Source organism: Cnephaeus nilssonii (genome assembly GCF_951640355.1).
Source record: "Cnephaeus nilssonii genome assembly, chromosome: 6".
Lineage (NCBI taxonomy): Eukaryota > Metazoa > Chordata > Mammalia > Chiroptera > Vespertilionidae > Cnephaeus > Cnephaeus nilssonii.
In genome coordinates, this window is record NC_137077.1 from 5482572 (window position 1) to 5498464 (window position 15893).

The following is a 15893-nucleotide window of genomic DNA, read 5'->3' on the forward strand; positions in this document are numbered from 1 at the left end:
GAATCTCACTGGCTGGAGAGGTAGTATGCACAGAGAAAACAGCAACACTTGATGGGAGAACAAAATACTGGACAGGGTGATCAGAAACAGAACTATCAGGCTTTTGCCACAAACAGGAAAAAAATACACCAAACGAGAAGATGCACTGGCATTGTGTATTGAACACTCCTCCCCACCCCACCCAGGATACTGTGTACATTGCAATAAATAGTGCAACTTTAGCAGCGGGAAACAAGGAGCGTAGGAAGTACCCACCTCCTTCATGTGTGGTTTATCCATGTGCACTCTGCCTGGTAGCACCAATCTCCCCAGGTGCTGGGTGAGAGACAGACTGGGGTGGGGTGGAGGGAAGGGGAGAGGTCTGAGCATGTTTGCTTGCCTTTTGGCCTCTGGAGGTGCCTGGAGAGTTCAGCCCTCTCACATTCCTATGGCAAACTGTTCTTGCTCTAAGACAACATCCTAGAAAGGCAGGCCTGATGGGGGAGAAACATGGTCACTGAGCCACAACTGGTGACTGGGTCTTCCAGCTGACATCCTGCTGCCTGTCAACCTCCCTTCAACCTCTAGGGCTAAGGCTGTGTTCTTGAAGGCCTCATCCTAAAGGACAACGAGGCAAGGAAGGGGGTGAAGGAACGCACGCATGCAGCGGTGCTGCCCTTGCAGCCCCCCCCGCCCCCCCCCTCCGTCTTCCTGTGACTCCGGCACACAGGTGGTGTGGTCTGGACCAGCCACATGAGCTGGAGACATCAATACACAGACCCTCTCCCAGGCCCCCTCCGGTCCCCCCACGCTGCACGCTCACTGATGGCCACTAAGAATCTCCAAATAACTGCATCCAGTTTACCTTGAGCCCCCATCCTGTGTGGGTCAGTAACAGTGTTCCCATGAGAGACCTCTCAGCACTATGGCTACGAGTTGGTCAGGAGGTTGGGGGAATGGGCTTCTTTCCCAGGAACCTGAATCAACGGCCAGCTCTTCCCCCCCTTTACCCCCAGAACCCCTAAATACTGCCTGAGCGCTCTGCAGAGGTCAGCTTGGAAACATGCGATCATAAGTTCAGTGATGTTCAACTAAAGGCAACATCTTGATTGGCAGGTGTGCTCCAGGGAAAGGAACAGAACAGGCATGAACAGTAGGCAAAGGTAGAGAAGACACGGAAGAGAAGCAGGCCAAAGGGCAAGGCAGGACAGACAGGAGCAGAAAGCCTGGGCCACATGCAAAACACCAAGTGGTTTCAATAGCTCAGGCCAGGGCTCCACCTCGCCAATTCATTCCAGCAAAATCAGCCTGGAGCACGGGGCGGAGGAGGAGGAGGGAGCACAGTGTTTGGTAACAAAAATAGAAAGGGTTGGGTTTGAGAAAATAGGAGATTTAAGAGATGTCATTCTAATCAGCATGAAGTGACCAGGGCGATGAACAGCAAGACGGGAGGCACCTAGGACCCTGTGAGGCACCATCTCTAGAGCCCAGTGTTTCTAACAGAATCCAGGGCCTGACTGCCCAACACCCACTTGGGCCTTCGCCTGCCCTACGTCTGCAGCAGCACCTCCGGCTCGGACAGTGAGCAATAGAGAGTGTATCCCAACTCGTCTATTTCTTCAGGGGTGAGCTCAGCAAATAAGTTCACCTTGGGGTTTAGGGCACTGGGCAGGACTCCGGCCTCTAGGTACCTGATGAGTCCCCTCAAGGCCTGCAGGAACCGATCGGCCAGCATGTCTGGAGACCAGTCAGCCTCCTCCTGGGCCAAGTGGAGGATGACATTCGTGAGCTGGCTGGCAGTGAGGTGGCCCAGAGCTGGCGTGGACTTGCATATGGCCTTGAGGATCTTGAGGCACAGAGATCGGCAGCCCGAGTCGGCCTGGTCCAAAGCCCACAGGCGCGCCGTCTCAGCAGGACGCAAGCTCAGCCGCCACAGGTTGTCATACTGGGCTAGCCGGTGTGGTCTGGCCACCAAGACAGTGTCACCGAGAGTCACTGATGGCAAGAAGTCAATGACAAGATGTTTGTCACGCTCATATTGCACTTCCAGAGTCAAGGCCTCTGGGGGGGGTGCCGGGCGGATCACATAGTCCAAGAGAGACCCTATGGCCGGCCAATTGATGGAGCCAGCCACTACCTTCTCAAATGTGTCCGCCACTGTCTTTGGGGAGAGGTAGCCCCCTACTACACAGCGGTCCCAGTAACTACTGCCACGAGGAAAGTACTCTGGGTTCTCACGACGAACCAGGAAGAAGCCAGGGACATTCATGATGGTGTCCTCGCCAGGAATACATGACCACAGGTTCTGCTCCAGGACAAGGGGCACAATGAGTTGGATGTGGTCGGCTGTCACCACCTAATGAGAAGAATTAAAAAGGTTTTGAGGGATGTAATCTGCTCCAGAAGCCAGCTTCCTCAAACACAGGTGCCTCTATCTTGTATTCCCGCAACAATAAAGGAAACTAAGGATTCTTTCCTGTCAACCTTTCAGTTCAGATATAGACATACTGAGGATTTAAACCCAGGTCTGCAGACACCAGCTCGTGCTCATGCCACATGGCATGTTGTCTTGGGACATGAAAGTATGCGGGACATCCCCCAAGCCTAAAGACCCGATAAGAGAAAACTAGAGAGGAGAGACAGGGACAGGAGTGGAGGAAGGAGGAGCCTCTTACGGTTTCCTAGAAGTTGTGTGACTAAAAAACAAGAAAGGGTTTTTAAAGACCAAGATAAATTTTTAAAAAATGAATGAGATCTATATCTGGAAAAAAAAAACAAAAAAACATAAGACCCAAGATAAGGATCTCCAAATGCTCCGGGTGTGCAGAGCTCAGAAGCAGCCAGACTTCCGTCTTCCTGGCAAGCCGGGGGCACTCATCTTTTGCACCAATAGCACGACTGAGCAGCACCTTGGTCAGCACCCAGCCCGACCCTCTGTGAGCGCGGCCTTGTTACCTGCAGGTCGTCATAGAGGCTGCCACTCAGGTACATGTCCCGAAGCGGCATGTCAGGCAGCTTGGCCCGCAGGAAGCTCCGGAGCTCAGCACATATGTCCACGGCAGCTTGCTTGGCCCGAGCCTGCTCACCGGCAGGGATGGCAGCCCGGTTCCGGTAGTAAGAAAGAAGTTTCTCCTGCAGGGACATGCGGAGTCGTGACTTCTTCAAGTCTACCTGGCCCTTCCTGGCCAGTGGCTTGGGCTGGGGTGGGCAGAATGGATCTGCCAAGGCAAGAGAGAGAGGCATGTCAGCTCTTCCCAGGCTGCCTCCATCCCAGAAAGAAGAGCTCAGCACCACAGGCAAGTGCTAGCACGGTGCCTGGCATGTATGTGCTCAAGGGATGTTTGCTACATGCAGGAGTCGCACTGAGAGCCCACAGGTAAATCCCACAAGGGGCCAGAGGCTCTCTCACCTGTGTCAAAGGCCGAGGAGTCTGTGGGAAGGGTCTGCAGGGACCGGCTCAGGCCTGTCTTCATGTCCTTGTTCAGCAGTCGGGGGGAGCCCATCCAGTTTGGTTCTTCCCAGCTCCTTTTCCCGGAATGGCCCAGGCGGGTGGGGCTGGTCGGGGCACTGATTGCCCTGTCGTACATCTGAAACAGCAAGAGGACCACACATGTTCCTTCCTTCCTGCTTCCCTCCTTCCCAGCAGCTTTAGTGAGCGCTAAACTAATTTCCAATACCTTTGCTTTATTCTGGATTATGGAATACTTTCTCCATGTAGAAAATAGGAAAGTTCAGGAAACATGAAATGATATAAATAAGAAACAGATTTATCCATAACGTCACAACCCAGAGATAAATGTTAATAATTTAGTATATTTCTTTCTGGAAATGTAGGTTTAGGTAATTAGGATCCTGCTCTATATATACTTTTGAAATCTGATTTTTTCACTTATGATTTTTATCATTTACTCAGACCAGTAAAAATGAACGGGTGTTCAACATTATGGTACGTATTCTAACTATACAACACTGTACCTTACGAATGTAATGGTGAACACTGACTAATTTATTTAACAAATACTGAGTGTCTACAACGTGCTGTTCTAGGCACAAGACTAGAGCACTAACCAAAGAGACCCCTGGATAGTAAGTAGCACATGATCTCACTCATCTAGGGGAAATGATGAACAACATAGACTGATGAACAAGAACAGACCCAGAGACAAGGAGGCATCGATCGGACTGTCGGGCCTCAGAGGGAGGGTAGGGGAGGGTGGGGATAAAGGGGAGAGATCAACCAAAGGACTTGTGTGCATACATATGAGCATAACCAGTGGTCACGGACAACAGGGAGGTGGAGGCATGTGTGGGGAGGGGTTTGGGATGGGAATGGGGGGATGAGGACAAATATGTGATACCTTAATCAATAAAGAAATTTAAACAAAAATAAATAAATAAATAATAAATAAATAAAAAGTAAAAAAAAAAAAGAAGAGACCCCCGCAGCTTTCAGTCCAGCAGAGGGACACAGGCAAAACACCAACAAGTTAAATCAAAGTAGGCAGAAAGGTAAACGTTAAGTAAAGGAGAAAAGGGAAAGAGGAAGTGTCTGCGTGGTGGGGTTGCTGTTTTAAATAAGGAAGAACCTTTTGGGTATTTATCATTTCTTACCCGCTGGGATAAACACCTTTATTTGTATCTCCAATGATTTCTTTAGGGCAGAGACCTAGCAGTAGCCTTAACTGAACTCTCTTAAGGTCTCATCGAATAACCAGTGACCCAGTTGGACTCCATGAGCAGCGTCCAAGCCTGTTCCAGACCAGCTCCGCTCTGGAGAGGCAGCTCCCACCTCTCCCCCCCCCCCCCCCCCCCCCGGCTCAGGCTGCAGGCACTTACCCGTTTAACAGCCAGGGTAGCGATGCCCAGCATGGCTGCTCCACCCACCCCCAGCACCAGCCGGGCATTGGAGAGCACAAAATCGATGGCTGTGCCGATGCCGTTGTCATCCTTCTTGCCTTTGCGCTGGCCAGCGCCTGCCATTGCTCACCTGAGGATGAAGGCAGAACACAGCCATCACCACCTGGGGCCTCAAACACTGTTAGCTAACAGTCACTGTCAAGTCCAAGAATATTTCCCCCTAACTAGTTCACAGCCTTGGTGGCCCTTTTCTCCACCTCATAGTCAACAGAAGCTTCACGTGAGGGGCAAATGAGACCACTTGGCCAAATGAACTACATTCCCACTTCAAACGCACAGAGCAAGCAAGGCCAAGGAGAGTTTCCTTTGTATTTACAGGTGGAGGCAGGCCAGAATGCCAATCATCCTCTCTCCAGTGGCCATTGAGACAGAGATGGGACATACCACGCAGGTGAGGCAGCAGAATCCAGTCAGGACCACATGGACATTGCATGGTTCCCACACATGATAACCACCGTTTTGAGGTGGTTGTTTTGAACAAGAGAACCTTTGCTAATATATTTATAGCAGGGAGAACCACTGGATGTAGGCACTCTAAGTCAGGGGTGGGGAACGTCTGGCCCGTGGGCCATGTTGGCCCTGCCAAGGCGTTAGGGGTGAGTTAAATGTCTGACGCAGGCTGAGTTTTAGGTTGATAATTGTGTCTGGCCCACGAAGGATGTTGTAAATATCCAAATGGCCCCTGGCAGAAAAAGGCTCCCACCCTGCCCTGAGTGATCCCCGGATGTGATGCAGCAGACCAGAAGGACATGTCCTCCCTCCGAGCAGAAGCCAGGAGCCCCCACCCCCACCCCCTGGGCCATTTAGTCCTTGGTCCATCTGACTGAGTGCAGGCGGTGCAGTGGCAGAATAGAAAAAAGCCTGGGTTTTTGAGTCGGAAATCCTGAGATGGAATCCTTGCCTTTGAACCCTGAATCATTTAACCCCTCAGCTATGAAAAGGGAATGATGCCCGCAGGGCCTAAATCATAGGGCTGTAGTGAGGGGGAAATCTACTAAAATACTGTATGTAAACACTCCATAAACTGTCAAGTACTCCAAAAATTTGGGTTTATCATTATGTCTTTTCAGATTTGCACCCACAGACAAAAGGTCAACTTCCAGAAGGCAGCCACCAATCGAGCTGCTCTCCGAGCTACCTCTGAGCTTCTGAGACAGAGCGAGGAATGGCATCTAAAACTCAGGCTCGCCGAAACCGGTTTGGCTCAGTGGATAGAGCGTCCGCCTGCGGACTGACAGGTCCCAGGTTCGATTCCGGTCAGGGGCATGTACATTGGTTACGGGCACATCCCCGGTGGGGGGTGTGCAGGAGGCAGCTGATCGATGTTTCTCTCTCATCGATGTTTCTAACTCTCTATCCCTTCCTCTCTGTAAAAAATCAATAAACTATCCTACATAATAAAATGGTAATATGTAAATTACCATCACTCCGCTACGCCCACGATTGGGCCAGCAGGAGGCACAGGGGGCAGGACTCAGGGTGGCCGGGGTAGCTGATTGGGCCAGCAGGACGCTGAGCTCACGGCGCCAGTGGCGCCGCGAGCTCAGCGTCTGTGCCATGGCTGCCGGAGGCTTTCGGAAGGCCTGGGGCACCAGCGGACAGCCGGCCAGGTCCCCCGCGATCAAAGGCCAAAGCGGGGGACCTGGCCGGCTGTCTGCTCCGGCGCAAGGCCTTTCGAAAGCCTCCGCAGCGCCGGAGGCTTTCGGAAGGCCTGGGGCACCCACGGACAGCCAGCCCGCTGGTGCACCAGGTGCATGATTAAATCATGCACTGGGCCTCTAGTATTTAATAAATAAATAAATAAAATAAAACTCAGGCTCATGCTGTCCTGGGCTTGAGATTAAAACTGTTAAGTTGAGCAGGCCGTTCCTACTCTAGCGCGCTATGCTCCCCACCCAAGGGCCTGGTGACCTGGAAGAGGAGCGCAGCCATGAACTCCAATGGGAGCTATGAGGTCTACTTTAAAAGTTGACTTGTTCCAGCTGAAAGGGCTTATCGGCCGTGCGTCCTCCACTCAGGCTCCGCCGCACTAGCGGGAGCCTCCTGGGAACGGACTCCCCAGTGCTATCAAGGAGCACTGGCGTTTTAATGGGCAAAGAGTCTCCGTTTTGCAAGATAAAAAGTTCTGGAGATGTTACACCACAGGGTGGATATTCTTTTTTTTTTTGCCATTTTTAAAATATAACATTGCTTCGACGGTTTGATACAGAACAGCTTTTCTTCTCATTTTGAATTGGAAGTACTACACAACTGAATACAAAGAGGAACAAAGAGTCCCAAAACCAAATCTGTGATTTTGTTCATGTGGCATAAACCGTGTGAATATTCTTAACACTACTGAACTGTACACTAAAAAACGGTGGTGGCCTGGCGGGCAGGGCAGGGCCGGGGGCGGAGAATCTGAGCACTGCCAACATTTCAGGGAAGAGAAATACTCCTCACCCCAACAATCCCGTCAGGCAGTCATACTATCCCCAGTTTTCAGATGAAGAAACGGAGACAAAGGTGAAGGAACTGGCCCAGGGTCACCATGTCAGTAAGTGGGGCCAAGGTCTGAACCAGACAAGCTGCTGGGGGTAGTTTACGGGGTCTCAGGCAGCCTGCTCACATGTCCTCTGTTAACCACTAGACCACAAGCTTTGGGGGCATCTGGCTCATTCGCTGCTACTGCCCAGCCCATGTTGGACACACAGTATTTGGTGCACAAATGAGCTATGAACCCTGTGGCTTTTTTTTTTTTCAAGGAGGGGGTGGTGGCGACCTGTAACCCAACTCCGTCAAAACAGATTAGGAGCTCAAAGACTCAGTAACTCACTGTCGTTCCAGACCCGCCGCCCTTCCTGTGCAGGCAGCCCCTGTGGGCCCTACGCTGCCTACGGCCGGCTGCCAATCAACCTAGTGGCCGAGGAGAACCAAAAGCCATTACATAAGGCTCCCCCCTGCTTTTCCTGTCGAAGCTGAACAGTCCCTCCCACCCAGCTGGCAAGCTTTCACCTCAGTTATCCTTCATTCTTCTTTCTCCTCCTGCTTCAGCCAACGGGTCAGCAAGCCCCACTGCTGTACAAGTTGTATTTGCGTGCGGCCACCCCACCTCCTCAGTCCCTCGATCTCAGCTGGCCATATTCGCTGCCTCTAGTATCTCTCCCCAACTTCTTCTCCGCCTGCCACTGCCACGCTCCCTCTCCCAGCACATTCGCTGCTTTCAAAGCTGTGATGGTCCCCCTACTATCAGATGTCCCAATCTCCTCAACTGGGGACTCAGTGTCCTTCCGGACCTGGCCCAGCCTCCACTCCAGCCACTTGCCTTCCAGGTGCACCATTCTGGCCAATGCAGACTCAAGTTTCCAGCACAAAGTGCCGCTGCACCTCATTTGCTGCTTCTTCCCATCTACTCAGCAGCCTCAGATGGCCCCTTTCCCACAGCTCCCTGCGGCTCCCCTACCTCCACCTGCCCAAGGCAGCCAGGTTCTGATCCGTGCCTCTCAGCTGTGCCCACCCTCTACTACAGAGCTGCTCATGCCGGAATTACTTCCTGCTGATCTCATCAGACCAAGTCCCTTGATGGGCAGTGTCATTCACCTCTACCCCAGCGCCTGCCGGAAAGCCAGCACCATGGAAGGCCCTCTGGGGAAGCTGCTGAATTACATACGACCGTTAGGTTATATTTAGTGGGATAGTAACTGGTATCGGGAGCAAACAGACCTGACACCACTTGCCGAGTAATCCTAAGTGCTGTGTGCGCACGCTCACTGAATTCTCATAACCTGAGGAGGGATTATGTCCATTTTACACATGAGGAAATGGAGGCCTAGAACAGTTGGTGATTTGCCCTAAATCCCACAACTATGAGCAGCAGTGCCAGGCTGTGAACCCAGACCCCGTCCCCCGGTATCTGTACACTCTGCTTGCTTGACATTACAGACTGCTGTCACAGGATCTAGTTATGTTTTGGGGGATGTGGTCAGACCTGTAAGATAACAATGTACTGAAGAATGAGCCAGCCTGGAATTAAACTCTAATCATTTTAACCAATGTCTTTTCTAACGTTTTCCTAGGTAAACTGTTTTATTTGAACTGGGAGGGCTTGAAACTCAGGGCCTATCTTTTCTCAGTAAGGGGACATGCTTCTGTTAATATGTCTGTCGTTTCTCCATTGATTTCTAGTGATTAAAGGACTTTGGTCCCTAAAAGAAAAGGGTCTCCCTCCCCTGGTCCCCTGCATCAGAAAAAAACGAAACCTACACAAACAAGGGCCTACCTACCTGCAGCTGCTACTGCATCTGTGAGGCGGGGGTGGGCGCGCAGGAGGGTCGCAGAAGGCACCTTTGCCCTCTCTCCCTGGGAATTAGGATGGAAGAGGACAGGAGAGGGTCTTAAATAAGGCCCCCCAGTTTGCGCTGGAGGAAGACCAGGCCCTTTTCCAGCTGCCTCTCCCGGGCCTCAGGATCCTCTAGCTTCTGATTTTTCCGGAACTCACGGCGGATGGAGGCAAGATAGAAGTCCCGGTCAGTGTAGCGAAGCTCTCGGCCCTGGCGCAGCAGAGCCCGGTAGAGACTCAACACCGCCTCTCGGCTCCACGGGGCCATGGGGGACTGGCAGGTGCTGGGCGTCAAGCTATAAGCAGGAGGAAAAACAGAAGCCTAGAATCAGAATTAATAACAGAAGGGCCTACAGAGACCATCTAAAAGTCAAGAGCTCTTAATGTACGTCTCAGACACCCCCAAGGCCACACTACAACTTAGGGACAGGGTTAGGACTAGACCCCAGCCTCTCAACCCCCTTCTGGGAAGTACAGTTTATGCTGAAGGGCAGGGCTCGGAAGCTGAACTGCCTGGGCCTGAACCCTCCCTCTGCCACTAACCACATGACTTTGGGCAAAGCACTTGACCCCTCTAAGCATCAGCCTTCTCACGTGTAAAATGGGAATGATATTATGTTAACAGTAGCTGCTACATAGTTGAGAACTGCGTGAGATAATACATGTAAAGCATCTGTAACAGCATTTCACCGCAGGGGTGGTCCAGCCTGCCTGAAGGACTCTCAGACATACGTGAATCCTGGCATCCCCACTCATGAGCTCCTCACCTTGGGCAAGTTTCTTAACCCCTGCGCCTTACCTCAGTTTCTCACCCATAAAATGAGGGTTAAAACTGCATTCTGCCCAAATGGCTGGTATGAGGGTACAATGAGTTAATGTATGGAAACATGTCTGGAACAGCACGTGGCACATACCAGGACTCCATCTAATACGAATAGCGATTACTAGTGCCACCGAGCCTGATATGTAAGTGCTCAATAAACAGATTTCGTTCCACATAAACTGCCACCATCCCCTTTCAGGAACAGAGTGTTCGAATTAGTAAAGTGCTTTGTCACCCATTATCATATTTACATTAAGGAACCTATGAGGTGGTCAGGGATCATAATAATAATACTATGTATCGCACATGTTCTAAGCATGTCCCACATCTCACTCTATCAACAGTCCCAGGTCATCGCCATCCCCACGTGAAGTCGGGGAGCCTGCAGCTCCCAGGGAGAAGTGACTGCCCAGGGAACACGCTGTGAAGGTGGCTGCACTCCTGACCCCGATTCCGGCCTCGGGAGCAGGGTTCCCTCTGGCCGGGGCCCCACCATGTGCGGCTCCCAAACTTCCCCAGCTCAGCGCCGGGCACACACCAGGAGCTCAAAAACCAGCTGATGAAAAAGGGAACCCTCACAACGCCCCTCTGCGGAAGCAATGATCACCCCGTTTCACAAATAAAGTAATGAGCCTGAGTGGGGGAAATCTTTGGGGAAAAGATCTGAACTCTGGGCCCAAAGTCAGCCTGAGCAAGCCACTGTCCCCGTCCTTTCCCCGAATGTAGGACTCCCCCACCCCCGGCCCCAAGGGCCTCGCAAGTGGGAGATGAACCCAGAAAACCAGCAGGAAAAGTGCTTTATGCGGTGGGAGGCGACTGTCACGTAAGGCTGTTCGTACAGGGTCTCTCTTGGCGAGCGGGCGGCGAGGTCCCGGCGGGACCCAGGTCCTCCGCCGACCCGGGGGGGTGGGGGGGACGGGGGCGGGCCGAGTCGGGGTGGGGGACCCAAGCCTGGGCAGGCCGGCTCGGGGCGCCGGAGCGGCTCCGTAGAGATTGCCCAGGGCGGGCTGGGGAGACCCCGGCGTCCGGGCCCGCAGCCCCGGGACGGATGGGGGGCGCCGGGCAGCGCCCCGAGAAGAGGCTCGGCGAATCCGGCCCCCGCTCCTCCCGCACTCACCCGCGGGCCGCGCTACGACTCCTCGGGACGCGCCTCTCGCCCGGTACCTCTCCCCGGGTCACCCAGCAACATGGCCCCTTCACTTCCGGGACGCGACCTTGTGCGCGGAGCTGAGGGGTGGGACTGAGGGAGTACGGAGGCGGCCGGAGGCGGGAGGACTTCCGGTCTCCTTGCCTCTAGGGGCGGGGCCTGGGGCTGCGCGGGCCACGCCCCCTGGGTCGGACCCTGTCCGCAGCCCTGAGGCCACGCCTCCTTCGTGACGTCACCTAGGGACCCGGCGGGTCGTGGTCCCGGGGACGCTAACCTGGAATAAGGAGAAGGGGGCCCCCCAGCCGCACCAGCAGGGGGTCAGGCCAGGCCTTAGCGCCGTCTGGGCCCGGACCGTGGGGTGCCCGCGGGAATTCTGACATAATATCCCCTATCACAGCTTTCAAGGCCCGTTTCTCAGATCGATTTCAAATCTTTTCATTCATTCGCGCTGTAGCCAGGCCCCTCGGCTCCTGGCAAACTCCTACCCTTCTAGGTCCACCTCGTGTCCCCTCGGGAAGTCTTCTCCAGCCTCCTCCGTGCCCTCACCCAACACACTTCGGTGCCTCCTTGGGGCCCACAGAAATGTCTGCAGTGAGGCTCTGAAGCGGGTCAACGACCAAACATGTTTATTGGCGCCTGTCATCTGCCAGGCCCTGATTCCCAATTTATCCACGGGCTTCGCTGTCTCCGGCAGCTTTGAGGGCAGGCGCCATGCCTCCTGGAACCTGCAAACCCCTCCCCAGTGCGGCCGGGTGCCCAGCTCTGAGGGAAGCCAAGGAACGCTGGGCTTTGGAGTCAGCGCCCACTGGCTCCCAGTTCCACACCATTTAAGCTCAGTGCCCTCTGGCTCATTCCCTACTCTCTCCCGGCCTGGGGCTGTTGTGAGGATTAAAATCCCAGCCAGTTTGGCTCAGTGGATGGAGCGTCGGCCCTCGCACCAAAGGGTTGGGGGTTCGATTCCCTTGAGTACCTGCGTTGCAGGTTGACTCCTGGCCCCAGTCGGGGTGCGTGGGGGAGGCAGACAATCCATGTGTCTCTCTCACATCAATATTTCTCTCTCTCACCCTGACTGGTTTGGCTCAGTGGACAGGGCGTTGGCCTGCGGACTGAAGGGTCCCGGGTTCGATTCCGGTCAAGGGCATGTACCTTGGTTGCGGGCACATCCCCAGTCGGGGGGTGTGCAGGAGGCAGCTGATGGATGCTTCTCTCTCATCAATGTTTCTAACTCTCTATCCCTCTCCCTTCCTCTCTGTAAAAAAATCAATAAAAATATTTTTTAAAATATTTTTCTCTCTCCCTACCCCTCCCTCCCTTCCACTCTCTCTAAAAATCAATGGAAAACATATCCTGGGTGAGGACTAATAACAACAAGAGAAAAGGTATCTAGCACTTAAGGAGTAGTAGCACCTCCATTCATCGATGCAAGAAATCATCGCTGAGGGCCTCTGACGTGCAGCCGCTGTCACAGGCATTGCAGAGAACAGAGAGCTCAAGACCTGGTTTACTGGTAGCTCAGTCTCCAAACGCTTCCAGGATCTGACCACTGCCTTGGTGCGGCCCCCTCCCTGGTCCGAGCCCCTGTCTGATGTTATAGGTGAGAAAACCAAGACCCAGAGGTTCGGCACTTTCTCCGGGCACCGAGCTGGGCACCGAGAAGCCCTCAGTGGAACCCAAGTCCTTCTGACTCCGAAACGGGCTCTTTCCACTCCTCCGGGCTGCCCTACTTTGCTCTTTAAACAAATGATTTTGTGACCCAGATAAATCTGAATGGTGACATTTCCAGCTGGAAGATCAGGTGACCTTTTATGTCCCTGCTGACCCTGCTGTTCTATAGAATAATATTTTTAGGAGAGAAGGAGGGGGGTCTCCTGGGGGGGGTGCCCTTCAATCAGTCCCCCAGCCTCTCCTGTTCTTCAGGGTTTTCTCTTCAAGACTCACAAGGCTCCTCCTGCCTCCAGTGCTTCCAGGGCGATGTGCGGAGGGCGTCTGGCACCCACAGGCATCCGTGGTGCCTTGGTAGACTGGAGACCCCAGCAAGGGGCACTGACCCCGATCTCAGGGCTCTGCTGGGTTTAACAGGACAGGGGGCCTTCTGGGATGTCTCTGAGGGATCCTGCAGCTTTGCTATGACCCCTGGTCTCCCATCTGGATGATGACAACAGCTTGTCATGGGATCATGGCTGGAGGGTGAGAGGGAAGCACTTATTCAACCAAACAGTCGCTCACACAGAGTGGGCCTTTAATTGTGGAATAAGTTAATTAACATTTTCCAGGGGGTTGGGAGAGATGGACCATTTCCCCGGAGTCGGGCCAGCCAAGTCTAGTCCAAGTGGAAAGGGGCATACGGGGAGGTGATGAACATGGGACAAGTGACTTAAGCTGTGCTTGCCTTGGTTTCCTCATCTGTGAAGGGGACAGAAATGGATGAAACATTTCTGCTGAATGACCCATGAGAACCAACACTGTTGTTCCCAGTGTGTTGACCAAGTAGTCACCCGTTCACCATTCCGTGAGCACCTGGTGTGAGCCAGGAGCAGGAGTGTAGAACTAAAACACGCAGTCCCTGTCCTCGGGGAGTGCAGGGTGGAGGGAGGAGACAGACACGCACACAGACAGGCTCTAGGAGAGAAGCCTTCACGGTGGGACGCGGAAGAGCCTGGGACCCAGTGCAGAAGCAGGGGGGTGGGCACCACTAGCCGGAGCACAGGTGGGGAGCTGAGGGGGCCGGGTGAGCATCCGGAGGCAGCCAGGGAGGACTGATGGCCTACAGGTGTGCTTCAGGCTGGGGCACCAGCACCCTTAGACGTGGGTTTGAATCCCAGCTCCACCTCCTGATGGCTGGGTGACCTTCAACAAGGTCCTCAACCTCTCTGAGCCTTGGTTTCTCCACTCATAAATGGGGATTAATATAAGGGCCTAGCCAGTGATGGGCAACCTTTTGAGCTTGGTGTGTCAAACTTCGCCAAAAAACTGAGCATAACTCGGGTAGTGTGTCACTTTGAGGAAAAAACATTATTTCGCAAATGTTTCATCCTCAGGAGCAGCAAATGTTTCATCCTCGGCATGCAGCCACGTGTCATCAGAAATGGCTACGTGTGTCAGTGCTGACACGCGTGTCATAGGTTCGCCATCACTGGCCTAGGCAATCAGACCTCAACACGCACCCCTGCTAACTAAAACGGAGGAGAGAGAAGCAGGTCAGGTAGATGTGTGCGGTGAGAATTGTAACCACGGCTGAGGTTTTAGGGAGCCCGGAGGGTGGAACACGGGGTGGTGTAGACAGAGGACGGGATCCTGGCCCCCTGGAGAGCTCACAGGACTGGAGCCCAGGAAATGCAGGACAAGAGTCCACGATAAGACTGAGGAAGGCAGGGCCCAGCAGCCACTGCGGGGGATTTGGCCTGGACCCAGCTGCAGCGGGAAGTCCGCGTCATGGATGGACTAGCGTCTTGGAAAGAGCGGCCTGGCCACTTTGGGGGACTAGCCTGGCGGGCCGAGCCCTGCAGGAGGTCAGCCTCAGGCCATGGCGGTGGCCCTGGCGAGAGCCACCAGTGGCCAGTGCGAGTTAGTGCTTCCTGAGCCTTTCCTGTGGCCGGCACTGGCGCACACCGACCCCCTAACTCCGTGGTCGGCAAACTGCGGCTCGCAAGCCACATGCGGCTCTTTGGCCCCTTGAGTGTGGCTCTTCCACAAAATACCATGGCCTGGGCAAGTCTATTCTGAAGAAGTGGCGTTAGAAGAAGTTTAAGTTTAAAAAATTTGGCTCTCAAAAGAGATTTCAATTGTTGTTCTGTTGGTATTTGGCTCTGTTGACCAATGAGTTTGCCGACCACTGGCCTAACTCATCACAGCCCCGTGAGGACAGGACTGCGGAGACAGTCGTTTTTCTGGGAAGGCAAAGGGCACAACGAGAGGACAGGTGGTGGAGAGCGTTGTTAGAGGGATCGTGACGGCACAGAGGAGGCGGAGGGAGAGGGAGAGAGCAGGCCAGGGGGGCCTTTACCTGTGGGGGAGCAGGGCAGGGCACCCGAGGCTTCCCTCCAGAAGGCAGAGAGGGTGAGTGCCCTGGGGCCTTCGTCTCACCAGTTTCATTCCCTTCACGTTGCTCAGTTGGGTCCCTGATGAAATGGAGACCCTCTGCAAATGCTTGTCGCCCTGAATTGGAGGGAAATTGCTACTGGACGACAGGACAGAAAGCTCAGTCCAGCCACCTCCACTTCCCCAGTCCCCCGGGGGAGGACCCAGAACGGAGCGAACGCACAGGCGCGGTGATCACCCGGCTGGTGGAGGAGTCGGCCAGCGGGCCAGGGACCTGAAAATCACTCTCAGAAAGCACCGCCTCCCAGAATTGGGCCTGCTCTAATCAGATGTCACCAGTTCTGCATTCGCCAGACTAAATCTGATACCCTGGACAGGAGGGAGGTTGAAGTGAGTGAACTCCTTGCTGCCCACGTTGTGTGTGTGTGTGTGGGGGGGGGGGGGGTGTTGCAAAGGGTGAAGGAAATGTAATACCCGAATACCCTCCCTTGGCCAGGCCTCAGGAGTGGGGGGCGGGGCCTGGCAGGTGCGCAGGCTCAGAGCCTAGATCCCAGCATCCACTCCACACCGGGGCAACCTCCGTGAGTTTCAGGACAGGAGAAAGGCGGGGAGGCTGAGTACAGTGCCGCCCAGAGCCACTGCTCAATGAATGCTGCTTGTTTTTCTTTCAC

The 15893-nt window shown here is 54.0% G+C and overlaps 2 protein-coding genes across 3 annotated transcripts; both read right to left on the reverse strand.

The window, feature by feature from the left end:
- Positions 1–5: 5 nt before the first annotated feature.
- Positions 6–9508, reverse strand: MIEF1 (mitochondrial elongation factor 1). 2 transcript variants are annotated; one of them, XM_079773687.1, is made up of 6 exons: positions 9374–9508; positions 9159–9234; positions 4816–4966; positions 3389–3566; positions 2935–3197; positions 6–2335 (listed from the first exon to the last, which is right to left on the reverse strand). In XM_079773687.1, exons 3-6 carry the CDS (start codon positions 4957–4959, stop codon positions 1529–1531), a joined length of 1392 nt encoding a protein of 463 aa, XP_079629813.1. In that variant the 5' UTR covers positions 4960–4966; positions 9159–9234; positions 9374–9508; the 3' UTR covers positions 6–1528. The 2 variants fall into 2 exon arrangements, with proteins under 2 accessions (XP_079629813.1, XP_079629814.1); XM_079773688.1 differs by lacking the exon at positions 9159–9234 and having other exon boundaries at positions 9374–9489.
- On the reverse strand, positions 4893–9482 carry MIURF (mitochondrial elongation factor 1 upstream open reading frame; the record flags this gene model as incomplete). Its single annotated transcript, XM_079773691.1, has 2 exons — positions 4893–4966; positions 9159–9482. The coding sequence occupies one exon, from the start codon at positions 9480–9482 to the stop codon at positions 9270–9272; it is 213 nt and encodes a 70-aa protein (XP_079629817.1). The 3' UTR covers positions 4893–4966; positions 9159–9269.
- Positions 9509–15893: the final 6385 nt, after the last annotated feature.

What these genes read in the sequence shown, in the direction of transcription:
- MIEF1 (XM_079773687.1), bottom strand. Translation starts at nt 4,959, where the DNA reads ATGGCAGGCGCTGGCCAGCGCAAAGGCAAGAAGGATGACAACGGCATC. An exon ending in CTACCCTGGCTGTTAAACGG is followed by an intron (nt 3,567 to 4,815) that starts GTAAGTGCCTGC and finishes TTGCTGTTTCAG; the next exon opens with ATGTACGACAGGGCAATCAG. An exon ending in CTCCTCGGCCTTTGACACAG is followed by an intron (nt 3,198 to 3,388) that starts GTGAGAGAGCCT and finishes TTGCCTTGGCAG; the next exon opens with ATCCATTCTGCCCACCCCAG.